This window comes from Notolabrus celidotus, chromosome 15, assembly GCF_009762535.1.
Source record: "Notolabrus celidotus isolate fNotCel1 chromosome 15, fNotCel1.pri, whole genome shotgun sequence".
Taxonomy (NCBI): Eukaryota; Metazoa; Chordata; class Actinopteri; order Labriformes; family Labridae; genus Notolabrus; species Notolabrus celidotus.
Genome location: NC_048286.1, coordinates 21,628,542 through 21,654,225, shown reverse-complemented (window position 1 = coordinate 21,654,225; position 25,684 = coordinate 21,628,542). Strand labels below are relative to the sequence as shown.

General features: G+C 38.7%; 3 protein-coding genes across 7 annotated transcripts in view; 2 read left to right on the top strand and 1 right to left on the bottom strand.

Annotated features, from left to right (window-relative positions):
• Positions 1–2,181, bottom strand: part of clstn2 (calsyntenin 2) — a 209,173-nt gene extending 206,992 nt beyond the window's left edge. For both annotated transcript variants that reach the window (XM_034703752.1, XM_034703753.1), the window contains exon 1: positions 1,994–2,181. In XM_034703752.1, coding sequence (XP_034559643.1) covers positions 1,994–2,066 — 73 coding nt within the window. In that variant the 5' untranslated portion in view covers positions 2,067–2,181. The remainder of the gene's footprint in view (positions 1–1,993) is intronic.
• Positions 2,182–5,971: 3,790 nt separating this feature from the next.
• On the top strand, positions 5,972–17,366 carry nmnat3 (nicotinamide nucleotide adenylyltransferase 3). 3 transcript variants are annotated; one of them, XM_034703470.1, is made up of 6 exons: positions 6,014–6,079; positions 6,587–6,673; positions 8,508–8,653; positions 11,163–11,346; positions 13,205–13,290; positions 16,616–17,366. In XM_034703470.1, exons 3-6 carry the CDS (start codon positions 8,542–8,544, stop codon positions 17,029–17,031), a joined length of 798 nt encoding a protein of 265 aa, XP_034559361.1. In that variant the 5' UTR covers positions 6,014–6,079; positions 6,587–6,673; positions 8,508–8,541; the 3' UTR covers positions 17,032–17,366. The 3 variants fall into 3 exon arrangements, with proteins under 3 accessions (XP_034559362.1, XP_034559360.1, XP_034559361.1); XM_034703471.1 differs by lacking the exon at positions 6,587–6,673 and having other exon boundaries at positions 5,972–6,079; positions 13,205–13,257; XM_034703469.1 differs by lacking the exon at positions 6,587–6,673 and having other exon boundaries at positions 5,972–6,079.
• Positions 17,367–20,519: 3,153 nt separating this feature from the next.
• Positions 20,520–25,684, top strand: rbp1.1 (retinol binding protein 1, cellular, tandem duplicate 1). 2 transcript variants are annotated; one of them, XM_034703474.1, is made up of 5 exons: positions 20,520–20,658; positions 21,390–21,495; positions 21,825–22,003; positions 22,514–22,615; positions 25,056–25,684. In XM_034703474.1, exons 2-5 carry the CDS (start codon positions 21,423–21,425, stop codon positions 25,104–25,106), a joined length of 405 nt encoding a protein of 134 aa, XP_034559365.1. In that variant the 5' UTR covers positions 20,520–20,658; positions 21,390–21,422; the 3' UTR covers positions 25,107–25,684. The 2 variants fall into 2 exon arrangements, with proteins under 2 accessions (XP_034559365.1, XP_034559366.1); XM_034703475.1 differs by lacking the exon at positions 20,520–20,658 and having other exon boundaries at positions 21,368–21,495.

Below are 25,684 nucleotides of genomic sequence, written 5' to 3'. Positions count from 1 at the left end.
ACACTATTTTTTTGTGTGTGAGTCAAGTCAAATTCAGCCAGTTTATGAGATATTCGGTTGCATAATATATGACCTCCAGATTATGCAAACCCCTGGTTGACACATCACTTTCACCTTTGACAACTGGGTGAGTCATGTAAGCCCCCACAGACAACAACTTTCTTCTCTGAATTAAGTCTAAAGCTAGTTAGCCTTCCTGATGGCTCGCAGCCATATGGAGGTCTCTTATAAACAGGGAAAAATGATAATGTTTGGTTGAGTGCAGACAGCCAGTCAGCCCTGCACTCTCACTCCAGAGACCCAATTAATACCACTGTAAACCACCGCTGCCCTTCATAGGCAACACCAGTCAAGTGTATGTGTGTGTGTGTGTGTCGATGTGTGTGTGTGTAGGGGAAGTCAAAGAGAAGAAGATGTACGGGTATCGCAGGGTGAGTATGAGATTTAATAAAACACACACCATGGATCCCCTTCTCTCCTCACATGCTATTGGATTATAGACAGAAATCATTCTCACATCACTAATCAACCAGCCAATCAAAAAAGCAGCAATGTGTCCTCTGTTATCCTCAATGTCCTGTTCATGGTGTTAATCATTTAACACCACAACTGGGTCATGTAAGGTTGCCTTTAAGACATGAGGTTAATGGGAGATTAGATTGTCAGTCATCAATTAATACCTGCATGAAAATATGTAAAGTCCTGTAGTATGCTCAATGTGTTAAACAGGGGTGGTCGTGTTTATCATCATAACTAGGACTAGTTTTCATTGATATGATATCAAAAATAAATCAAAAATGATAAGTGTTCTCTAATTCTCATTTATGATTATTTCTGATTAGTATTAGTTAATTAGTTAATACTTTTTTCACTTGTGTACCATTAAATAGCTTGAACTTTTAGCCTTAAATACAATAGTTGTAAGTGTCTTATTAAAAGGTATTGATTTAATAAATAAAGATTTTAAAGAGAAAGTTAGATAAAAGCACTTATATGGGCAAAACTTGGGTTAAGGCAGGGGTTCCCAAAAGTGTGGGTCAGGACCGCGAGACACAAATGGGGGGGTCGTGAGATGTCTTCCAGGATGTTTTTTTTTTTAAGTTATCAAAAAATAGTACATTTTACCCATTACAGGAAAACATATCAACAAAAATAGTAGCTCAACTTGAAATAAAACCTTGAAAATAGAAAATGTAATGAGTTTTCTGCCTTTCTTTGTTACCAGATGACTCCTAAGTTTAGGGTTAGTGAACAGTTAATTATCAAAAGCATCAGTAGCAGTAGGTTAATTCATAACAGCACAGGAAACACAGCCACATGCTCATATAGGTAGGTTCATTTTCTGCCGACCAGCTAAATGAAGCCACATTAAATCACTTTGAGGGACTGTGGGGGTCAGGAGTCTTTGGCACCTATATTTTTGGGGTCACAAGCTGTAAAGTTTTGGAACCCCTGGGTTAAGGTAACCCAACTGTAGTTGTGTTTAACACATTTGTATGTCACTATATAGTAGTTCAATGAATTTTGTTGTCTTATTTATTGTCTAAATTGAATGTATTTGGGTTTCAAAGTGTAAGCTGCACTAAGAAAATGTAACCTGTTTTGGTTTTTTTTTTTTTAGTTTTCTATGGTGATTTAGCCTAAAGAAAACGCAATAAATCAATTAATTAATTTTGCAGCTTTCACTGTATCTAAGTTACCCAGGTTTTCCTTTTATATCCAACACAATATGAAAACCAACAACATAAAGAAGCTTTCATTTCTCCTCAAACTGGACACCTTTCCTGTTAGTTGCATTATCCGCTAAAAAAAAAAAAAAAACACACAAATGAAGTTTTTGAAAATACTCAGCTGAACTTAATTAAGGACAGACAACAAACCTAAATGGACGATCGGCGCTTTTTAAGCCAACTTGCACAACTCAAACACGACAACGCTGTTAAACATTTCGCACCCATGTATTACATGTTCTTTTTCTTTTGCATGTTCCTACCTTTTCCGCCGACAGCACAGGAGTGGCCCCACATGAGCCAAAACAGCATAAAAGGGACCCGGGGTGTCTCCATGGTGGTCGAGCTGTGTGGGTGAAGTCTACCCGTCTTCTACTCCGCTTGGAATCCTGGATCTCTTCTCCTCTGGTTTCTGTGGCACAGAGAGAGAGAGAGAGAGAGAGAGAGAAGGAGGGAGAGAGACAAACACGCACGTTTAAGAGGCGTCAATAAAAACGTTCTTCCGGTTAGGGGTTTTCAAAATAAAACACACTCAAGAATTAATGCTTGTTTATGCCGATAAATGTAGAAGAACGTGGTCGAATTTGTGCACAGAAAAACATAATAGCGTTTTTAAACATTTCTAGCTGGGCATACCCTCACTCTCGAGTGTTGGTGCGAAAAGAGAGATTTTCCCTACCAACGACAGTTTGCATTATTTTATTTTGATAATCAAAACAACTTCTCTGAACTGTCAAATGCAGTTATATGTGTTAAACTTGACAGAAGTGGTGTTAGAGAGAAAGGTAGCAAATTTAAGGAAAGGCTTTTTTTGTTTTAGATTAGATTAGGTTTATTTTGGTCTGCATCAACAACCAATACTTCCATGTAAAAATCACAAATACAAGCAAAAACCAAAATAATCACTGAGGGATCCATCAAGAAAACATAGAGTTAATTTGCAAAAACAGTTAACTCACTTTTTAAAAAAATTTAAATTTTTTAAAATGTTTTAAAAAACATGTTTTTTTCTTTTACTAGCTTTTGGTATTATCAATCAACTGAGGTTGGGTGGCTTTGACTAAGTCAAAATGACTTTACTAATCAGAGGTATCTTGAAAATGTAACTTTATTAGGAACCTATATAAAAACAGTTAAGTTTTTTGAAAATGTATAAAAAAGGAGTTATCTGTGTTTGCAAATGAACTCTTCAACACACATATATCGATATGTACATGCATACGTACACATACACATGCATACATTATTAACAATTATGTTTTTTTATAACAAAGCAATATTGAAACGTTTCATTCAGAAACAAACTTACAACCAAAAAAACAAAAAAACAAAATCTCAACAAGCAGCAATTCAGAAATCTTAGTGAAATCTAATTTAAATTAACAGTTTATACTTCATTCATATTGGCTATTTTCTAAATACACAAAGGGAGTTACACATTTTTAATTTCTCATCACAATTGTTCCAAAAGTTTATCCCTCTAACAGATACACACCTCTGTTTTATATTTGTCCTTGTCTTTGTTTTTTTTTAAATACCTGTTCCTCTTAAGTCATACCTGCTTTCTCTGATTTCAAACAACCTCTGAGCACAGTTAGGAAGTAAGTTATGTTTTGCTTAGTGCATTACCTTTGCAGTTTTGTGTTCCACTAATTCATAAAATTTAAGGGCCTTTAAACTAATAAACAATGCATTGGTAGGTTCAAGGTAGTTAGATTTTGTTATGATTCTTATACATCAGGTTGAAATGTAGGGGGAGCGAGGTCTTAATAAGATGAGTGTGAATGTGTAGGTAGTTTCAGGAAAAGATTGATTTTGACGCCCCAGGAAATGGCTGCTGCCTGCAACTGAGAAATAGCTACCACTGTGACTGAGTGCATTCCTCTACTGCTAAAATACAGCTGTAGCCTACTTATAAGATCATTTCAAGAAACCCAAGCTATGGTGAGTTGGAACACCAGTGGTTTATGAAATTGCTGAAATGAAAAATGAGCAGAAATTGCTAACATGAGCACACAGGAAGAATTATCAAAACACATGAAAACACTAAATAATAGATAATGTTTTACTCATCTTTGCTTCTCATGAAACATCAAAATCAGGCATTTCTTAAGAAGTACAATCATTCTCCTCATACACATGAGTTCAGCAAAGATTATATGAAAGTCTGAGTAACTATAATTAAGTTACCATCCCTGATAAATTATTTCTGAACTTGACATTCGCTTTCTGCTCAGTATCATAATAAAACAAGTTACAAGAACAGATCTGATACTAGATCTGAAGCCTCGTATTGCTAATGCTCATACTCTGGTTATTTTCATGTAAGGCAGCAACCCATTTGCATCCTTTATCTTTTATTAGCAGCAACACAACATTGATTGTCTGATTGACTTAAGTTAAATTTGAGAAATAAAAAAAAGACATCGCTTTAAAGTTACATCAACAGCTCATTCCTTCATTTTCTCACAGCTCTCATAATCAAACGAAGCAGCTGCTACAGAATGCTGTTATTTATTTTCAAGCTGGATCCTCCTAACAAGAACCCGAACAGTGTAGCAATCCTCCCCCTCACAGATTTGAGTCTTTCTGTTTTCACCCTGTGGCAGAATCACTGGTTTTCTCTAACGGCCATATGTTCTTAAATTATTCCCCCATGCTTCATATTCTGCTGGGTGTGGGTGTGTGTTCGGGGATTAGAGGAAGAGAGAGGGCAGACCTCAAGTGAGTTAAGAGGATAACAAAGATAGAACACACACACACGCATGCAGATAAACACATGCAGGACCACATTTACATGCACACGCAGTCACTTAGACACACATACTCCCAATTGGCTGTTTCCATGGGAAGTGGAAGCTAAGTTACAGCAGAGCACTGGCACAGGAGAAAGATGGTGCAATGAGCAGATTGTCCCTCCACCTGTGGTCAGACTCTAAGCTCAGCAGTCATTAAGGTAATAAGAAACAGGGGATGTTATTTATTCAAGAATCTCTACAGTATTTCATCCTACTGTATGTTATCACCCATGCAAAGAAGACTGGTTGCCTATTTGAAAATGTCCTCTGTTTCCAGTGTCTGTTCTCTTCAGCAAGCCCAAACAGTTAATTAATTATTCAAAAGTTTGATGACTTCTAAATTATTCATCTTATTAACAAATAGACTCATTCATTAAGTATGGCTTTCACTGTTACAAGAACTTAATTTTGCAAAGTTTCACAGAATTAGCTTCAAGGAAACGAATACTAACCACGATTCAGTCAACCATGTGAACATGAAAATGTAAATTTCATATGAATAGACCAAATTAAAACTAATATTATGTTAAAGTAGTTAAACTCCCAGAACAATCTTCAGGAGACACACCTTTATCCAAAGACACTACATCTTTCTCTATGCACTTATTGAAGTATGGCACCACAAATTAATTAAGCTTGAGGTATGACTAAACTCTCAAAACAACAATGTAGCCCAAAGAAGTCAGAATATGTAACTGTTAATTGTAGACAAATTAAGGGGGGCATGAGAACAGACCTCTATAGCAGTCCTGTTTCATTTGGTTTTGATTTGTTAGATGTTCTGATTTAATTTTTCCAATTAGTCTTTTTGTTTTGTTCCTGTTAGTCACTGTTTTAAAGAGTGCTGTGGAAATAAAGCTTTACAAACTTACTCAGTCACTCACTCTCATTTCTTTGTGATTATATTTGATATTAAAGTATGTGCATTCCCATAGAAACAGCTTTGCTCATTAAACATTAACTGTGTTGCATTTCATCCATGAAATGTCATTGCACTTACTTGAACCTCAAGTTATTATTTCACCACTGTGACAAAGCAGAGTTATAAGAAAAAACATCTGCTGCCTGTACACCCATTTTGTTATTTTTGGCTGGCTTCACTACAGACAGTCAATTAGTGATAGACAAAGCTTCCCCTATTCGTCTGACAAGCAGTTAACAACACTGGCCTGAAAGGTTATCAGGTGCACGTAGATGTTTGATGCTTTAGTTCTGTAAAGGTCAGTGTTTTTTCTGAGAAGAAACTGTTCTCAGCCACAGAGGCACGAGGACAAGTGAGACTAAAGTCAGTGTGAAAATATCTCAAACAGGTTCCATAAGTATGGCAACAACTGAGCATCTACTTTGGCTGTGTGACTAGAGAAACTTAACAGCTGCACGTCCAGAGTATTCCAGTACCATGGACAGCTCCTTCGCTTTGCTTTCAATAAGCTTCGTCCACCAGGTGTCGCAGTTACGCCAGTTTTTCTTGGCGGAACCATCGAAGTCTTCAGAACGGAGGACTGTAAAGAGTGTAACACCGTTACCAAACAGCAACAATGTGAAAAGGAGGTAATCAAATTCATTGATATTCCTACTTTCAAATGTGTTGTGCCTAATAACTTAACCATTTCAACGTCCTACACAACTGTTTGTTTGAATGTTAAATGATTCGGCGTGCGTGTTTTCCTCTTTCCGTAGTTGAGGTGTTAAGCTAATTACTGTAGCCGTTTATTCAATGTCATGGCTTCGTTGGCAGACACTGATGGTATGTTGGTGCTTTCCTCTTACCAACATGCTGTGTAGTACAATCAGTATAACTAGTAAGCTTCTCATAGTTTCTACATCTCACAGTATTCAACTTATGGGCTGGTTTTGTAAGAGGAAAAGGCGTGTGTCCTGTGTCGTGCACTTAGCATGCACCTGTCTCCATTAACATTAGGTTGCATTTGCACAGGACTACAGGAACTGATATCTGTTTGAAAAATAAATGACAGTAGATGCTTAAATGGCGTATTTGCTATGTTGCCAAATGAGATCAAAACAACATGACTTGTATTTATTTATTGTTTTCCACAGGACTGGATTTTTGTGCCTTTTTATCTTAACTCACAGAATTCATGTACACTACCAGTCAAAAGTTTGGAAACACCTTCTCATTCAAGGGTTTGTATTTATTTTAATTATTTGAAACACTGTAAAATAATACCAAATCCATCAAAAATATGAAAGAACATATATGGAATTAGTTAATTTAAAATAAGTGTTAAACAAACCAGAATCTGTTTTATATTTTAGATTCTGTAGAGTAGCCCCCTTTTTCCTTCGTGACAGCTTTGCACACTCTTGGTATTTTCTCAGTCTGCTTCATGAAGTGGTCTCCTGGAATGGTTTCTAATTAACATGAGCCTTGTCAAGAGTTCATTTGTAAAATGACTTGCCTTCTTAATGTGTTTGAGACCATCAGTTGTGTTGTTCAGAGGTAGGGTTAGTACACAATGGATAGCCCTATTTGACTACTGTTGTAATCCAGATTATGGCAAAATCAGATTATTTCATAGTTTTGATATCTTCAGTATTAATCCACAATGTTGAAAATAAGTAAAATAAATAAAAACCATTGAATGTGAAGGTGTGTCCAAACTTTTGACTGGTAGTGTATGTTGTAGATGAGCCATAGTGTGATGCTATATCTATAAGAAATACTCGGATCAGTCATTAAACAGGAAAATTTGTCAAAAATAAACTAAAAGCTCAGTAACAAATGCCATAGTAAAGTTATTCAAAAGGACTGTAGAAATATAGCGCTTTCTCTGTTTAATTTTTTATTTAGCTTTTCCATTATACATATATATTATTCACCATAACAAACGAACAAATGAAACAAAAAGACAAATAGATAAATAAAAAAAATTTAAACAAAATAAAACAGGACAGTCAACACATACAAACAAGCGCTCTTCAAATAAAAGTAAGCTGATAGAAAATAAAAATAACACACATTGTTCGTTCACAACTCAAATGATGCCTCACTGCAACAACGTCAATAATTTCATCAACATATATGTGTATTTTAATATTTTAATATTTCTTTAGTCCTTTTTCAAGAAGAATTGCATGTACTGCCCCTTTTAATACAAACATTTTTGTTTTTCCTCCTTTCCTTATTTTTTCTAAAGTGAGGCAGCACATGTACAGACCTTCACAACAACATTTGACAAGACAAAGACAGCAACATAGCACTATAAGTCCACAGACCAATGCGTATCTATATACCACCATATCCATATCCACCACTATGTGCTTCCTCTAGAAACCTTCCCAAAGGCTGGAGAGGAGCGAATACCAGAGGTCTTGAAAGATGTGTCCTCTGTTTTGTCTTTCTGCAGTCAGTTTCTCTAGGGGTACAAATTGTGGAATATCTTAAAGTTTGGGGGAGATTATCTCCCCACTTAACACACTTTAAATTACATGTCACATTCACACCTAGTTCATTTACTGATGGCAGAGGCTGCTATGTAAAGCGTCGATCAGTATTGATTCATCCCATTCCCACACTGCTGGCACAGCCACCAGGCAGTGTTTCAATCTTGCCTGAGGACATTTCAACATGTGGACAGCGGGATGTAAGATCGAACCCCCAATCTTCCAATGGAGGGGCAACCAAAGACCACTGAGCCGCACCCGTGCCCCCTATATTTTTCATTCTGTTGTTTCTAACTGCCCCAAGTAAATGGGCAGAGACGCGAAACTCATACACTGGAAATGGTATAGGTAATAAACCTTACCATCAAATGACAAATAGTTTGTTTTGGTTAATGCAACACAGACATACCCTGGTGAAATTATTTGTGAGTGCAGACTTTCCAATAAATAAAGACATAAACATTTGTGTAAAGTTTAGAAGGGAATGTCTTTACTTGCTACCTTCTTCCGGGCTACTTATTTTTTTCTGACTCCCACAAATTTAACAACTCTATTTCATCTGTTTTCCTCCAAGGTTCTTCAACAGTGGTGTGGGTGGGTAATCCAAGATGGCCACTCACCGTGTTCCACTAGTTCTGCTAGCCTGCGGCTCCTTCAATCCCATCACCAACCAGCACATGAGGCTGTTTGAGCTGGCCAGAGACCACATGCACAGCACAGGTCCGATCCAGACCTCACAGACAGTTTCTGCTTTGCTTGTGTGTTTAATTTGAAGACACCTTGTTGGAGGTTTAGGCTCCTTCTGTAAAAGCTTCTGGATAATGAGCACTCAATTCATTAACTTTCAATTAACAGTGACTCAGAGGAAAATGTGTGCAGGAGGAGAGAAGGAAGTCGCTTATAGAGATCAACCTACAGAAAGTTATGACTCAACTTTGCAGCTCTGCTGAGCTTTTTCGACAGCTCATTCTTTTTTTAATATATTCTACAGATGTATGGTTTGGCTTTACATCTTTCATCAAACTGTGATTAACCTGATAAACCTACAGTCTCTAACCCAAACAGCACTGAACAACAGACAAACAAGGTTTATAGAGAGAAGCTGGAGGAGAAAGTTTCAATTTAGGAAACTTGTGATGCAGTTATTTACATACTATCCGTCAAAATTTTGGACACACCTTCTCGTGCAATTATTAATTTTTTTTATTTTCAGCATTGTAGATTAATACTGAAGACATCAAACATATAAAATAATATTGTTTTGCTATTATATGGATTTCAACAGTAGTCATATAACGCGATCCATTGTGTACTAACCCTACCTCTGAACAACACAACTGATGGTCTCAAACACATTAAGAAGGCAAGTCATTCCACTAATGAACTCTTGACAAGGCTCACCTTGTCACCTTAATTCAAACCATTGCAGGAGATGACTTCATGAAGTTGAATGAGAGAATACCAAGTGTAGCGACTACGAAGAGCCAAAAGCCGCTGAGAGGCTGAGGTTGGGCCTAGTGAAGTGTTGGACGCGCTAAAAGCAAAAATCACTAATGCACAAAAAAGTTAGTTTAACCTTTTAGATAATCAATTCATGATGAAGTGCACAAAAGAAAATAGCGAAAATAAGCGATAATAAGCGGTCAACAAAAAGGACGGAGACCCAGCTCACCCACTCTCTCTACCTCCAAACAAAAGAAAAACAGGTGGCCTAAGTGAACTGAATATCCCCGCCCTTAACCCTGTTAGACCCAGATATAGAAATACTTGAGAAAAAAAAATGTTTCACCGCTCATATGTTTTTGAAGGGGGACTCTGATACAGAAATTAAAGGGTTTTTTAAAATTTCGATGTTTTGGTAAGATTTTTTTCACATGACCCGTAAATAACCTAATTAACTGACCCCACAATAAACCATATCGTAAACAAACAACAAAAAATATACAAACAATAAACTACCTACCTATCAACCTCAAAAATAAGATACAATAAACAGTTAAATCCTTCATGGCTCCTACAACAAGAGTGTGCAAAGCTGTCATCAAGGCAAAAGGGGTGTACTTTACAGAATCTAAAATATAAAACATATTCTGGTTTGTTTAACACTTTTTTGTTCATTAAATAATTCCATATGTGATCTTTCATAGCTGTGATGCCTTCAGTATTAATCTACAGTGTTTCAAATAATTTAGATAAATAAAAAACATTGAATGAGAAGGTGTTTCCAAACTTTTGACTGGTAGTGTATCCAAAGTAAAGTTTTTTTTATTATTTATTTTAAGTTATGTTTTTTGGGGCTTTTTGCCTTTATTTATCGGGAATCGAACCGGCGACCCATGCGACAAGGACTGTAGCCTCTGTATGTGGGGCGCTTAGACGGCTAGACCACCAGTGCCCCATCTCCAAAGTGAGTTTAATACAAATGCCGGAAAAAAATATAATTTGTGCTCAAATATGCCAGGCTGCCATAAACACCCTTCAAAATGAATGCTAATGGGGTCTTCCAGCTCTGTAATAGGCTTTTGGAGTCCTAGACCCCTGGTGGCTTCATATTTCTAACGCTGCAGACCTCATCTGCACTTGTTGGGTTCTCTTCCAGTCTGAACAAAAAGCTCATTCAACCTGAGTTGCATGTCATGACATGTGTGGCCAGTGGTCCCATGTAACGACCCCACAGGCCCCTAACATAAACCCAGCCAACTTACTCTTAAAGCTGTTCCTAATAAGAGAGCTGGCCTCGCTCACATGTTCATAGCGACATAATTATACCGCTACTGAGTCATCTCTCTCTTAAGATGCTTTATGGACGCATGAACAGAGCACCATTTAAGTGGGCAGGAACACAAATAATGCTCTTAAAGTTTTCTTTGACCCCTCACCTATAACACGTAAGCTGACTGATTACAGGGTGGTCAGGAAACGTTTCTTCATATGTTGCTACTCAAATTTACTCCTGGATTTTCCTCTGAAAGTGTACGTCAATTATACAGATTGATTAAAGCTGTTTCTTAACCGTTAAAATGAATTACACGCCATGACTTTAACGTAATTATGTTGTTGTTGAGCACCTACATCACTCTTTTTAAGCCCTCAAATGTTAGATCTGTAGAAGCACTCGTTATATGAACATCAGTATTTCTCCGAGATGACTCTATCTACTGATTTGTATTCCATGTCTGTATCGACTGACATGACCCAGAAAAACTGTTTTGATCCTCTCTCCCCTCAGGCCAGTACCAGGTGGTGGGTGGCATCGTGTCTCCAGTGAGTGACGGTTATGGAAAGCAAGGCCTGGTTCTGGCTCAGCACAGAGTCGCTATGGCGAAGCTGGCACTGCAGAGCTCAAACTGGGTCACAGTTGATGAATGGGAGAGCCAACAGCCAGACTGGACCGAGACTGTGGTCACCATGAGGTATGAGACTTGTTCGGAGCAGCGTTAGAACTAAAGTTGCTTCTTTAAACAGCAAAGTTTGGTCATAGTAGGAGAATATCGGCCTATAAGAGGAGTATGTCTTCTCTCCTGACACGTCCTAGTTTTAAAGCAGCACCAGCAGAGTTCTGGGAGATGTGCTCTCCTTGGCTACTCCTCCACCCGCCCCGCTGTGTGCCAACTCCAGCCAATTATTTAACAGAGTGTTGCCAGGTTCCCTGAGTCTCAATTACAGGATTTGATCTCTTGTGGGCTGGCAGACCAGACTGGACCCATGTCAGGTCTGGTTTTTATGAGGTGAAGTAAGGGGCACGAGCCGCTAAACTCATTGGCCGAGTGGGAATGGTTGATTTGCAAAAAGGCTGTCTGGGCAGATAAATATGAGGTAACAGAGGCTGCAGAGGTGATGTGATTAATATGTGGGTATCTTAATATTGCAGAAGCTTACTGTGCAGCAATATGAAATTTATTCACACCTAAATTTCATCAAGAGTTCGGCCTGAGGGAATTTTATCATCTATCGCACAAACATGCTGCATGAAGTTTGACATTTTGGGCTTATTTTATAAAGGTCTCTTACCCTTGCTTCATTTGAATTCTATCATTATATTCCCTCTACTTCTTCCTGCACACTGCTGAGCAATCCCTTCAGGAGTGCCACCCCCCCTCCCCGTCCTCACCCAGGCCCCACATTTGTGCGATATGCTGATCAAGGCATGAAACAGCCTGTTGTCTGGGGACAATGAGCAGGCCGTGCCACATGCTACCGCACTCCATAATACACACGCACACATGCAAATGGATTTGCATCTTTAAGAAGCTTTAGTTGAAAACAGCAGCGTTATTCATTCTTCTCTTACATAGTTCTCTGTGACTTCCTGATACTTATGGTGGACTTTTTCTGTTCAGTTTGAGGAAGTTTTACTAACTTAATGTTCAGATTGAGAAATTTGACTGTGAACATCCATTAAAAGAGAAAGATGAATAATGCAACCTTGAACACCTTGAAGTACTAATCTGCATTATGTAGTGAAACTAGGGTTGCAAAAAGGTGGAAAATTTCCGGTAAATTTCCAGAAAGTTTCCATGGGAAGTTAAGTTGGGGAATTTTGGAAATATTCTAAATTCAAAATTATGGGAATTTAAGGGAATTGAGGGTAATTTGATGGAAAGGTATCATATCCAAGCATAAATATTTGTTTAGTTATAAGCAGACATCCATCCAAAATAATACAATTAAAACAGATTTATTTGTAAGTAGAACTTTATGAAGTGTTAAATATTTTATTGAACTATCAATTCTTTCATTGAAGAACAAAAACATGAATGTTGAGTAAAATATTAATCATCCCTCCGACCCAATCCATTCAAAAATTAACAAAAATGCAATCCCAAAAAAGTCCCATTCAAATGTTAAAAAGTGCATGTAGGGGGCGTGGTCTCAATAGCCCTGCAGTAAGCAGTTTGCTATGTGCATTTGATTGAAGAATAGCATAGATATTCAACCGTACTTGCATGAAATCTGGTTGTTTTAGTCAGGATTATGCTAAAATATATTTTCCCCAACTTTATTTAAGTTCCCTATTAAGAGCCAACCTTCAATTTAGTAAATTCCTGTTTATTCCCATAAATTCCCGTTAATTCCCATGGGAAGTTTCCAACTTTGAAAATTCCTGGAATTTTGCAACCCTAACTTCAACAGCTAGTTTCATCAAAGTAAAGTAGTTGGAAAAAATACTCCAAATCAGATCACAAAATGATGGAAATTGTGTGTAACTTATGAAATTAGGATAGTAAATTCACCGTCTCACTCACTGTTCTGTCTTCTGTTTGTTGTCAGGTATCATTATGGACGAGTTCTAAACAAGTACAAATGCAGCACAGGAATGCAAGGTGACTTCAACGGCAATGCCAATCCCCTCTTAAGTAAGAACCTCTTAATGTTGTGAAGTTAAGATCAGCTTGTAAACCCTTTGACCACATAAATATATAAATGTAAGCATGCCAATGTTAGCATTACTGTGCCAAAGTACAACTCTAAAGATTCCTTGCTGTGACTTAGCACTTTTTTTAGGGGGGGGGGTTAAAGCCTACATAATAGTGGGTTTTTTTGAGAGTTGGGGTGAAGGATTTGCATTTATTCTGCATATAATGCTTATGTCTAACACGAGCAGAGTAAGAGATTAACACTGCTTTGTTGCTCTGGCGAACTGTGGTTTAAGAGTATTAGGGATGGTTTTAGTACTTTTAAGACTGTGTTTAATTAAGTGTGCTTGTGTGTGTGTGTGTGTGTGTGTGTGTGTGTGTGTGTGTGTGTGTGTGTGTGTGTGTGTGTGTGTGTGTGTGTGTGTGTGTGTGTGTGTGTGTGTGTGTGTGTGAGTGAGAGTGAGTTTGTGTGTTCAATACCTTGTTATAGCAGCACTGTGGTAGTTGTGTAACTCAGGGGTTCCCGAAGTGTGGGTCGGTACCAAGCGGCAACCTCCGGTCTAAAAATATGAGTCCAATGCGGAAGTTTTAAAAACTGCAGTTCATCGAGGATCCACTTGAGGCTGGTTCCAGAAATACTGGAAACCACAAACACACCAATTCAAAAAAGCCAATCTTTACAGCAGAAATAAACATGGTATATGGTAAATGGTAAATGGACTTGTACTTATATAGCGCTTTTCTAGTCTGTCTGACCACTCAAAGCGCTTTTACACTACTCGTCACGTTCACCCATTCATACCCATTCACTCACTGATGGTAGAGGCTGCTATGTAGTGAGGGACCATCAGTGTTAGCCTAACATGTTTACAGTCTGGTACAAAAGACGAGTGTAGTCTGGATAGCTCATGTCTCGATCGGTACACACTGTACAGGGGGATGAATTTTTTTCTAACGCGGTAATTTCGAAGATATTGAAATTAGTAGTCTTCCAATGAGAGGCACAGCTGACTTGATTGATAGTCGGGAACACTGTAGCTGTTGGCTAGGAGGCTCAAAGCCCGCTTCTTAACGTCACAATCGCTTGGCCGATTGGCCTCAAAACAGCGCTTCAGAAACAGATGGGTGATGTCACGGATACTACTTCCATATTTATACATTCTATGGTTGGGACCCATTGGGGGTTGCGGTACACTATTGGGGGGTGGCAAGATGTCCTCCAGAATTTTTTTTTAATGATTTCAAATGTCATATTTTAACCATGATTGTAAAAATATCGACAAAAACAGTAGTTACATTTGGAATTAAACTTCCAAATGATAATTGTTCATTAGTTTTTTTGCCTTTCTTTGTGCACAGAGAACTCCTGAGGTTAGGGTTAGTTAAAAGTTGATAAACAAAAGCATCAGTAGCAGCAGGTTCATTCTAAAAAGCACAGGAAACACAGCCACATGCTCATTTACTGCAGACCAGCTAAATGAAATATGAAGCAATGTTTTATCACTTTGAGGGACAGTAAGGGTTGCGAGTCTTTGGCACCTATATTTTGAGGGTCGCTGGCTGAAAAGTTTGGGAACCCCTGGTGTAACTGAAGAATCAGTATGCTCAATCAATAGAGTTGTGGACAGAATTAGCTGTAAAATCTATCAGATATGAAATGGATATTCTTCAAGGTTTTAGGCTATATTACATCGGTTGGCTGTTTCCATTTAAAGCTATTTTTTATATTCAAAACATTATTCTGAGTTCATTTTTAAAAGAAGAGTGGAACTACTCAGGTAATGGCTGTTTTTATAATTTGCTATAGCCTCCAGCGTCCCATCAGTATCTAACTTAGGTAATTATTCAAAACTAGGAAGTCATTTTTTACTCCTGTTGCCAAGTCTAAACCCAAAACATGCTCTTTTTCTTCCCTTTATGTTAACATCATCATTGCCTCCAGTGTTTTGAATTTTCTCCACAACATTACAGGCACTCTTGGATTGCCTCCTTTTGCTCGTGGATGTGCCAGTTGGCAAACATCTTTGGACTGTTTTTAAAAGTAATGCCACTTGAGGATTATGTCACTCTTAGCAATCTTAATCACTCAGAAAAAAGTCACAAAATGTGAATTGAAATACCAGGAATTGAAAGGTATTACAGAGAGGTGAAAATAGTAAAGGTGAGTGATTATTGGATTCCTTTGAAGAGGAAAAAAAGGAGTCAGGTATCTGAATTGAGGCGAGCCCTTTGTTTTGGGTTGTTGTTTGTGTGAAACTTTATTTACAGCAGCTGGCATTGTAAACAATCTAAAAGGAGAATTATTAATGATGGGCATTTTTAAACTCAAAATGACTCACAAGAAGCAAGATTTCAGCCTCCAGCTGCGTATCAACTTTTCACTGAGCATTAGACATATTGAAATAACAGACATCTTTACCTGTTTTTATGTAGTCTGTGTATATCATAAATAATGCAGTGGTTTTAGCAGTCAAGGGAGATGGCTGTCGAACATGAGTCTGGTTCTGCTCGAGGTTTCTGCCTGTTAAAAGGAAGTTTTACCTTGCCAAACTAACTAGCTAAATCCTAGGAGGTGCAATGCTCATGGTTGATTAACCCTCCTGGTATGTTGTGGGTCAAATTGACCCTTTTTTAAAGTCTATTTTAAGCAATATATGCCTTCCAAACCAGCTAAATGCAGCGTAAAAATCTGGGCAGCATGTGACAGAAGAGGTGTCATGTTAATTTATCATCATCACTTCATAAAAAAATCTAAATTCAAAATAAAGAAAACAAAAATCTATGTCATGTAAAACTATTGTATTTATATTTAGGACTTTCCAATGTACATTAAAAAAGTTTTAACATGAAAAACGAGCGAGTTATCCTCATTGAGCCATGATCTGTGAGAATTAAAGAACACCAATGGACTACATCTTGATTTAAATGGTTAGTAATGGAGCTAAAAAATTGGATTTAAAAAAATGTGTATTGGGATTCTGACACTTTTGGATAATTTAATATGCCCCGGGTCAAACCGACCCAGGAACATTATTGCTGTTCCAAAGAAACGAACATAACAGGAGGGTTAAGATGAGATAACATCAAGTCCTGTCTGTAAGAGGGGACTGGATCCTGTCTTGATGTGGGGTCTTTGTTAATAATTTAACATAGAGTATGGTCTAGACCTGCTATGTTTGTAAAAGCATCTTGAGATAATGTTTGTTGTAATTTGGCACGATTCAAATAAAGATTGACTGACTGATTGATTGATTGATTGATTTTTTTTTTTTTTTTGTGGTATATTATTTAAAAGAAGACTTGCACAATCTTCCTCTCTCCCCAGGCCCACGTCCCCAGCTGAAGCTCCTGTGTGGAGCCGATTTCCTTGACACCTTTAAGATTCCAGACCTGTGGCGGGACGACCATGTGGAGGAGGTCGTCGGGCGGTTCGGTCTTGTCAGCGTCAGTCGAGGGGGGCTTCAACCTGAGCGAGCCGTGCACGAGTCAGACACCCTCTCCCGCCACAGTCAAAACATTTTCCTGGTGAGGGAGTGGGTGAGGAATGAAACCAGCGCCACTGAGGTTCGGCGAGCTCTGAGACGCGGTCACAGCGTGAAATACTTGATCCCGGACTCTGTGATGGATTATATTCACCAGCACAACCTCTACACAGAGGACAGCGAGAGGAAAAATCAGGGCACGGTTCTGAGGCCGCTCGTCAAGCAGGCACAACAGCCTGTGAAGAGTTTGGATGACTGAGAGATGGAAGGCTGGCCATTAGAGGCCTTGGAGTGAGAATTCCCTCACAGGGAGCTCTGTGCACTTCTGCAGTGAGAGAAATAGTTTGCACAATCTGCAAACATCTAGAAAGAAACAACTCTTTGCCTAAATGTGTTTTCACCTGTTTCCAGTAGAACACCTCTATGCCGTGAAGTGGTTTATTTTGAATCATACACATCAAAAGTTGCAGATCCTGAGCCTCATCGTTGTGCCAGCGTATGAAAAAACTGTTCTTTGATAACGTTTTCATCCTCTCTAGTTTTCATATATATTGCTGAGAAAAAGTTGAAATAAAAACCTCCATATTTGGTGTATTTTTGTCTGATGAGTGTTTTTCTCTTGCAGCTGTCTGAAAAGTGTAAACCAGACAGAGTGTTACTAACCTAGACAAACCAAATCTCACTAAAACGAAAAGACATACAAGAATGTTTCTATTGTTGACAACATTTTCATATTTTTTATGATAATAGGAGAGAACGGGGTTGGTTGTCAAACGGGTTGGTTGGCATACTCGTTATATCTCACCACCGTAGGGCACTGTCTCTCAAACTGGGGTATGATGGACATTTCCAGAATTAGGATCAGGGCTCACCTACATAGTCTTCTCTGGAGTAAGACAGCTGAACTTGAGGTGAGAGGACTTTTTGTGTTTTTCATGTCAAATTAAAAATATTCAGCTCCTCCAGTATTTTTCTTGTAGGCTTTTACATGATGGGTTTATAACAAAACAAGTGTTACCCTTACAAAGTGTGAGGGGAAAGCTATAGTTTAGATTTCAAAGTTGCTGTCAGCTTTCTGTGCAGGATTGCACTCTGGAGGTCTGTGATGTACTTGTAGTCCTTATCCAGCTTCTTGTGTAGAGGTTCCACTTCTTTTACTTCTTGTTAAACATTTTGCCATACCTGACATAGAAGAAAGGATCAGAAGTTTAGTCAAAGGTTCTCATTATCCTACATCACAGCACTGTGCATTTGATTTCAATCATAACAACCCTCTCTTCAGCCCCGGATGTAAGCAGTTATTTCTTCTATCCATGCAAGGAGTTGACGCCACTATCACTAGTGTGTGCTTAGTACCTACTGCAGTGTGTATTGGGCACATATGGTACATATATTTCTTATTGTTATCTTGAATATTATCTAATATTTTCTGAGTAAGTGAAGTCAAAATGTGCTCTCTCCCTCCTTGGAGAGGGAGACTGTGCCCACAGATTATTAATACAGTTATTCTGTGTATTTGATTCTTTGTAGAACACTTATTTATGCTTTCCTTCACCAAACCAAGTTTTAAGAGAAGCAGCTAACATTCACAGGATTTTTATCAGCCAAACTTTTTGTCTCTCATCTCTTTAGTCTGTATGGTGTCTGCCTGTCCTGCTGTGGTCTCAGGTTGCAAATTAGCATGCAGATCACGTGAAGTGAAAGAGAATGGTTTTACAAACAAGTGGATTTTATTTTGTAAGGAGCTGGAAGTGCGGACACTAAAACCCCCCTCAGTGTACGTAAATCAAAAATAGCTCCTTGTAAAAATGCAGAGCAGTATTTGCGCCTCCATGCAAGCAGTGGTCAAAGCAACGTTCATGTTCATGGAGTTCTTATCGGGCCTGAAACTCACCGGTCAGAGGGTAATTAACCGGTCAGAGGGGGGCTCACCGGTCAGAGGGGGGCTCACCGGTCAGAGGGGGGCTCACCAGTCAGAGGGGGGCTCACCAGTCAGAGGGGGACTCATCGGTAGAGAGGGACTCACCGGTCAGAGGGGGGCTCACCAGTCAGAGGGGGACTCATCGGTAGAGGGGGACTCACCGGTCAGAGGGGGAATTGGGATCTGCATCCCGTGTTTTAACTGTATGGGCGTCCATGTTTCCTTCTAGTAGCTATGAAAACACAGAAAAGACAACATGCAGACTTTGTACAACATCCCATTCATGCTGATACAGAGCAACAGAAGAGCTACCAGCTAACAGATTGTATACAGGTCTCTGTAAACACAGTTACAAGCCGTTAGCCGGCTGCTAGCATTAGCTGAAGTTATCGCTAGCTGTCGCATGAATTAACAAAACCATGAACACAAAGACAAATGAAATGACATCATTACATGTCTCGGAGAAAATCAGCAACCATGGCGTCGCTTTAGAGACCCTTCAAATCCTTCAGCTGTTGCGGAAATGCAGCCCGAATATTCTTCTTCTTCCTTGGGTTTTTATTGGCTGTTGGCAAACAACGTCAAGGTGCATTACCGCCACCAGCCGAAATATTGACTTGTGCTTGTCTCTTTATCCAGCGTTTTTTTAGTCGTCGCTTTTTCCATCACAGTGTTCTTCTCTTTGCTCTGCATAGCGGCAGAACTTGAGGGTAGAAGTGGGGCTAAAAACGTTCGTTTCTCTCTCTCTGTCATGTTTGTCAGGGTTAGTGAACAGCCTGCTATGAGATGATCTCAGGTCACGCCGCAGTCTATGGGTCACGCGCGCACATCGGTAAACAGTAGGTGTGTCTTTCGGCAGGTCACAGGTCATCCGGCAGGTCATCCAATGACTGCACTCTGTGTGTGTGAAATTATTGGACAGACTTATTGCAGCCTAGCTCCTGACCATAGACTGTAAATAAAAATGGACAGCAGAAGCTCCGCCTCTTCCTGTTGTACAGTTTTGAAGCCAAAAAGTCCCACTCCTCGGCGCAGCCATTGTGCAGCCAGAACCTGTGAAAGCCACTGTAAGGAGCTCCGCCCTACAGCGTAGCGCCACAAGACGCTGTGTGTCCTTTGAAGTTTCCCTCTACCGCGGCTGTCAATCAAAGCAAACCCGGAAGTAAAACCCTGTATTTTAAAATCTAATAACTAATGAAAAATAGACTTTTCTGAAAAAAGAGGCCTTGGACACAAAACAGTCAAATACTAACTACATATCACCACAGCATACGGATGTGAGAAACATTTGTGCGACGTGAGTTTATTTCTTAAAGTTTGACTGCTCCCCCATTCAAATGAATCGGGGAGATGGATTTTTTGACCTATACTGCAGCCAGCCACCAGGGGGCAGACGCTCTGCTGAAAGCTTCACTTCCAGCCGAGCAAGATGCACCCCTGCTCCTGACACAGACAACTGAGATTTCTCATCTCAGTGTTAAATCACTTTGTGTATCACTCCCTATCGATGTATAAATCGCTTTTTTACAGTTATTGACAAAAATGTATCAAAATAACATGTCCTACTCCAGCTTTAAATTGACTGAAGTTGCTGAAAGTGCTCCATAAAAGGTCCCCACATTTGAATAAAAATTTTACTGCAGCCAGTGACTGAATAGCAGATCTTTTCCACAAAGTATCTTTGATTATATTTTCATTGGGCAGTTTGCTTCTACCAGAGTACCCCATGTGTACAGCTTAAATGGTAGAAAACGAAATTCAGTTTTACATTCTTTCTTTGTGTTTCTGCTCTCCAGCAGCCTCCTGACAATGTTTCATTGTGGATCTCTTCAGTTTCACCATTATCATCCACACACAGTCTCAGCAAGGCCTGCATTCTCCCCACCAAGGATTTGAAGTAATCCTGACAGTTGCTCAGCTACAGGAGGTGTTTTCTCACTGAGGCCAGTGGCTGAAAGCGTTGCTGTGAGTGATACTAACTAGCATCCTTTGAAAGAGGCTGCATGTGCGTTAGAGAGAGAGTGTGTGTGTCTTTAGAGTTGTCTGTAAAGGGACGGAGATGGCGGGTTGGCTGCAGCTGGCCCAAAAAGAGAGATTATCAAATTAATTGAGTTATTTAAGCGAGACAAAAGATGTGACAGGCCCATTGTGCTTCATTTAATTTTTGAAGGTGGATGGCTTTAAGCTCAGGTGATTCTGCTTTTGTACTGTGATTACTATCCACACAGTGCGCGTTCCCTCAGCCAAATTCATATTCTGATAAATGGCTCTGGTATCCATAACATAAATCTGATTTTGACTTGGTTAAAATGTTGTCTTTTTATAAAACAGGCCAGGCTAGAGCTACCACACATGGTGCTCTAAGTTAGTGCACCTCTGTTGTTTAATAATGAAAGGGTGTTCACCCTAATCCCACATATAGGAGCACACAAGCACACAAGTGTTTCCAGCGTTATGTATGCATGCCACATGTTCCCAGCATACATTGTGTGGTGACAGCGTGGAGGGGATTGAGGGGTTACGTGGTGTCAACCGGAGGAGGGGGGGGGGGAGGTGCGAGTAACATTGCCTCATAAAAAGAATGAGACCCTGTAGGTAATCCGATTAAAGCTGGTTTCATTCAAATTGAGGCTTTGGAGAGCCATTTCTGCACTCTGTCACCAGTAGCCGTCCACAGCGGATCTCTACATTCACAGGAAAGTAAGGAAAGCAACTGAGAAACAGCCATCATGCCTGCTGATCTGAACGGATATTGGAAAATGATTTCCAATGACAACTTTGAGGACTACATGAAGGCTCTTGGTGAGTTTGAGGTCAGGGGAGCAGACATCATTTGGTCTGGATTAGAATTAGGGATCTGACTTTATAACATGGATAATTCTTTGATAGTCCATAAAAAGCCTGATCTCTACACCATAGTAGAGCAAGATTGCAGAGAAATAGCCATGGTTTTATAGCACACATTGTATCAGTATGATAATGAGAGAAAGCACTTTTTTTTGTACATCTCGTAGTCACAATAAAGTCACTTGGGCATAAACTTGATTGAACAAGCAACAAAGGCAAGTAAATGCAACTCAATACCCTGCTTCTTACATTCCTCCACTGTTTCTCTCTCTTTCTTTGGACAGATGTAAATGTTGCCATCAGGAAAATCGCTAACCTGCTGAAGCCTGACAAAGACATCACTCACGATGGGGACCACATAATCATCAAGACCCTCAGCACCTTCAAGAACTACAACATGGACTTTCACGTGGGCAAGGAGTTTGAGGAGGATCTGTCAGGAGTCGATGACAGGAAATGCATGGTGAGAATTTGGACCGATGTATTTAGAGGGATTACATTAAAGTTGCATTGCTGTTTTGAACTTTGACAAATATACGCTCTACTGCTAAAGTGACATTCCAGCAAATGAAGGGACATGTTGCATTTACACATCTCTCAAACCAAAACCTATAGTTTTATAAAATGACACCCTTCCAGGATATAACAAGCATATGCTGTGTTGCGATTTGGCCATACTATAACAAACTTTCCACCCACTCACAAAAGTTTCCTCAAACTTTTCACACTTTTTAATAATTTGAAATAGTGAAAACTGATGTCAGATATTGCAGGAAAGAACAGGCAGACTCACATTTGTTGAATGTGAGATGTGTCTCTGAATACTAAGTACAATCCCAGCTTATCTGTGGTGTTGCTTGACCTGTCTTGTTTGCTGGTTCATGCTTTTAAGAGATTGTTAAATTTAAATAAATCCTCCCCGGGTGCATCCTGTATAATATAACATGTCTTCACAACCTTTGACCTCATGCAGACTACTATCACCTGGGAGGGAGACAAGCTGGTGTGTGTGCAGAAGGGGGAGATAGAAGGCAGAGGCTGGAGCCACTGGCTGGACGGAGACGAGCTTCATCTGGTGAGAAAACATGGCCTCCTGACAAGAATATTAATAGATGCAATTTAAACACTTTAGTCCAAATCCAGAACGCCTCTCAGCGCCGTATGTGCTGTGCATATATTTTTACTTGTGACGGACTCATAAATTGGCCTGAAAGTTGCAGCGGTGGTAATATTTTGAGGTGCATGCACACAGAGAAACTATTTATGAAAGTTATAAGAAGTATGTGGATATGACTCATGCACTGCCAAAGATGTAGTATTATTGCTGCATAAGGAAATACCTCTCCATCTGAGAGAAGGCCATTTTGCGGATTATTACTACATGATTCAAAAGATTTTTATACGCAGAGTGGGGAAAAACTATCCAGATCTGCTTCTCATTCATCTTGTAATCATTAGACCTCTGGTGATTGAGCACATATCAACATCAGCCTCTACTATCTTGACTATTCCAATTAAAGTTCTGTAACAAGGACTTCATTAACTCTTTCTTTTGAAACATCTTGGTGAAGTTCACAGTGCAGCGTATTATGAAAGAATTAGCATCTTAAAAGACTTTAAAGTAATGACTAATGCATTACCATTTTCATTAGCTCAGCATTATCAGATTTCCCTCTCTGTGATTACTGCTGTGAAAGCAAAGCTGAAATAATCTGCTTAATTATTTTGTTAAAATGATGGCAACAGATGTTTTGATCAGCAGCCTTGAAATTAGTTATAAATTGAAAGCTCTGGGGGAGGGTTTAAATGTTGAGCCACAGCGGCCTCTGGTGGCAAAATATAAACAGTAAGACTCAGGTGTAGAAGGATAAGGAGGTGCACTTGCAACTTCAGAATATAAACAAGTATTTGTAATGCGGTACATTCAGTGCCTCCATCCTTTGCCATTAACCGATCCTCATTAATAGCAAAGGATCCAATCCTCAGCTCTACCACCCGTAATTACTGCTGCAAAGGCTCACAACTTTCCTTTCTGTGTTATTTTAGGATTTTTAGACCTTTATTTTACCAGGTAAAAATGTTTTAGAACCAGTTCTCATTTACAAGCAACCAAGAGGTGCCAACAGGAACACATACACACACATAGACATATAAACATAAAACTATTATTAAGAGAAAATAACTTGAATACCATATTTTCTGATGCAAATAAAACATAATTTGACTGATATGAATAATCTATGATGCATGATAGATAATCTATTTTTCAAATACATTCTCCACCATGTGTGATACATTATCAACTGTTCCAATCATTCAATATACTATCCTACCTGATGTATTAATTCTTTACTGGTATTGGCACCAACTCCCATGCAGTATACATTATTTACTGTGCAATAAACATTAACAGCCATGCAGCTTAAATTATCTGCTATTTCACAGTGCAATAACATTATCTATAGAGTTACACACATTATCTTCTCTTCAATATATTGTCTCTAGCATTCAACATGCATTATCCACTGTTCAATACATGATTTATTATGCAATATACATTATCTACCATGCAATTTACATTACCTGCTGTGCAGCATGCATAATCTAATGTGCAAAACACAATATTCAATGTGTATTAAGCATTAACTACAGAGTAATATGCATTATCCACCATGCACTGTACCTCACCCACCTTCCAAATTTTCTACCACACAATTTACATTTTGTACAAAGTAATATGCATAATCAATATACATTATCTACTATGCAAAACACATTACTCATGGTGCAATTAACATTATCTACAGTGCTACCTGCATTATATACTGTTCAATATACTGTCTCTAGGATGCAGCATACATTATCTACTATTCAATGTACATTATCTACAGCTTAATATACATCATTCACAGTGCAATAACAATATCTATAGTGTTATATACATTATCTTCTGTTCAATACATTTTCTCTAGCATTCAACATGCATTATCCACTGTTCAATACATGATCTATTATGCAATATACATTATCTACTATGCAATTTACATTACCTTCTGTGCAGCATGCATAATCTAATGTGCAAAACACAATATTCAATGTGTATTATACATTGACTACAGAGCAATATGCATTATCCACTTTTCAATTAATTATTTACAGTGCAATATGCATTATCCTACTTTCCAATTGACATTTTCTACCATACAATTTACATTACTTAGAGAGTAATATGCATAATCAATGTACATTATCTACTGTGCAAAACACATTACTTACAGTGCAATTAACATTATCTACAGTGCTACATACATTATATACTGTTCAATATATTGTCTCTAGGATGCAGCATACATTATCCTACATTACGCATGCATTACGGGAAATAAAGACCTTCATTTTATTTTCAATTAGGAAATGTGATCATGTCATTTTCTTTCTTTTTTTTCTCTTTTTTAAGAGTTTCATTCCTGTTTTTGTACATATTATAACTTAAGATTCTCTTTTATTGTTTTCAGGAGCTGAGAGCCGCAGGAGTTGTTGCCCATCAGGTTTTCAAGAGGTCTTAAACTGGCTGTATCTGATCTGGACAGTGCCCACCCGGTTAAGATTGGCTCCGAGTCACAACGGACAAATACAACTTCCCCTTCAGCATGTATACATTTCTTCAAAGGTGCATCCATCAAACTGTTATCTATATTTGGCATATGAAAACGGTTATCTCTCCATCAAGAATGCCCAAGTGAATTCTTGTACAGTACAATAAAGGGCAGGCCCAAGAGTGTATCATGTATTATCACTAAATGCTAGGCTGTATATCTATCTCAGGGTGGTTGATCTTTTGATTACACAAGTTTAGTTGTGTTGAACGCATGCATACTGCGACTGTAGGTGAAGTTTTTCTCATTGTTGAGCCTGACAAATTGGAATGTATTGTACACAGAGAAGGAAAGAGAGCAGAAATAATACAAATGAAAAAGGGTTGATCCCTTATAAGTTCTCTGAATGATTGCGTGGGATAGAAGAAAAGACACAAAGCATGTTTGGTGGTTCTTGACCAGTTACTTTGCATATGGAATGGATATCAGCTGTATATATGTATGCCTCCTAATGTCTTTCAGACTGTCACTAATAGTTATGTAATGGA

Bases quoted from the DNA above. Each gene is read 5' to 3' on its own strand.
- nmnat3 (XM_034703469.1), top strand. From the start codon at position 8,542: ATGGCCACTCACCGTGTTCCACTAGTTCTGCTAGCCTGCGGCTCCTTC. The intron at 8,654-11,162 runs GTCCGATCCAGA...CTCTCCCCTCAG, and splicing joins AGACCACATGCACAGCACAG to GCCAGTACCAGGTGGTGGGT. The intron at 13,291-16,615 runs GTAAGAACCTCT...CTCTCTCCCCAG, and splicing joins CAATGCCAATCCCCTCTTAA to GCCCACGTCCCCAGCTGAAG.
- rbp1.1 (XM_034703474.1), top strand. From the start codon at position 21,423: ATGCCTGCTGATCTGAACGGATATTGGAAAATGATTTCCAATGACAAC. The intron at 22,004-22,513 runs GTGAGAATTTGG...GACCTCATGCAG, and splicing joins TCGATGACAGGAAATGCATG to ACTACTATCACCTGGGAGGG. The intron at 22,616-25,055 runs GTGAGAAAACAT...TATTGTTTTCAG, and splicing joins ACGGAGACGAGCTTCATCTG to GAGCTGAGAGCCGCAGGAGT.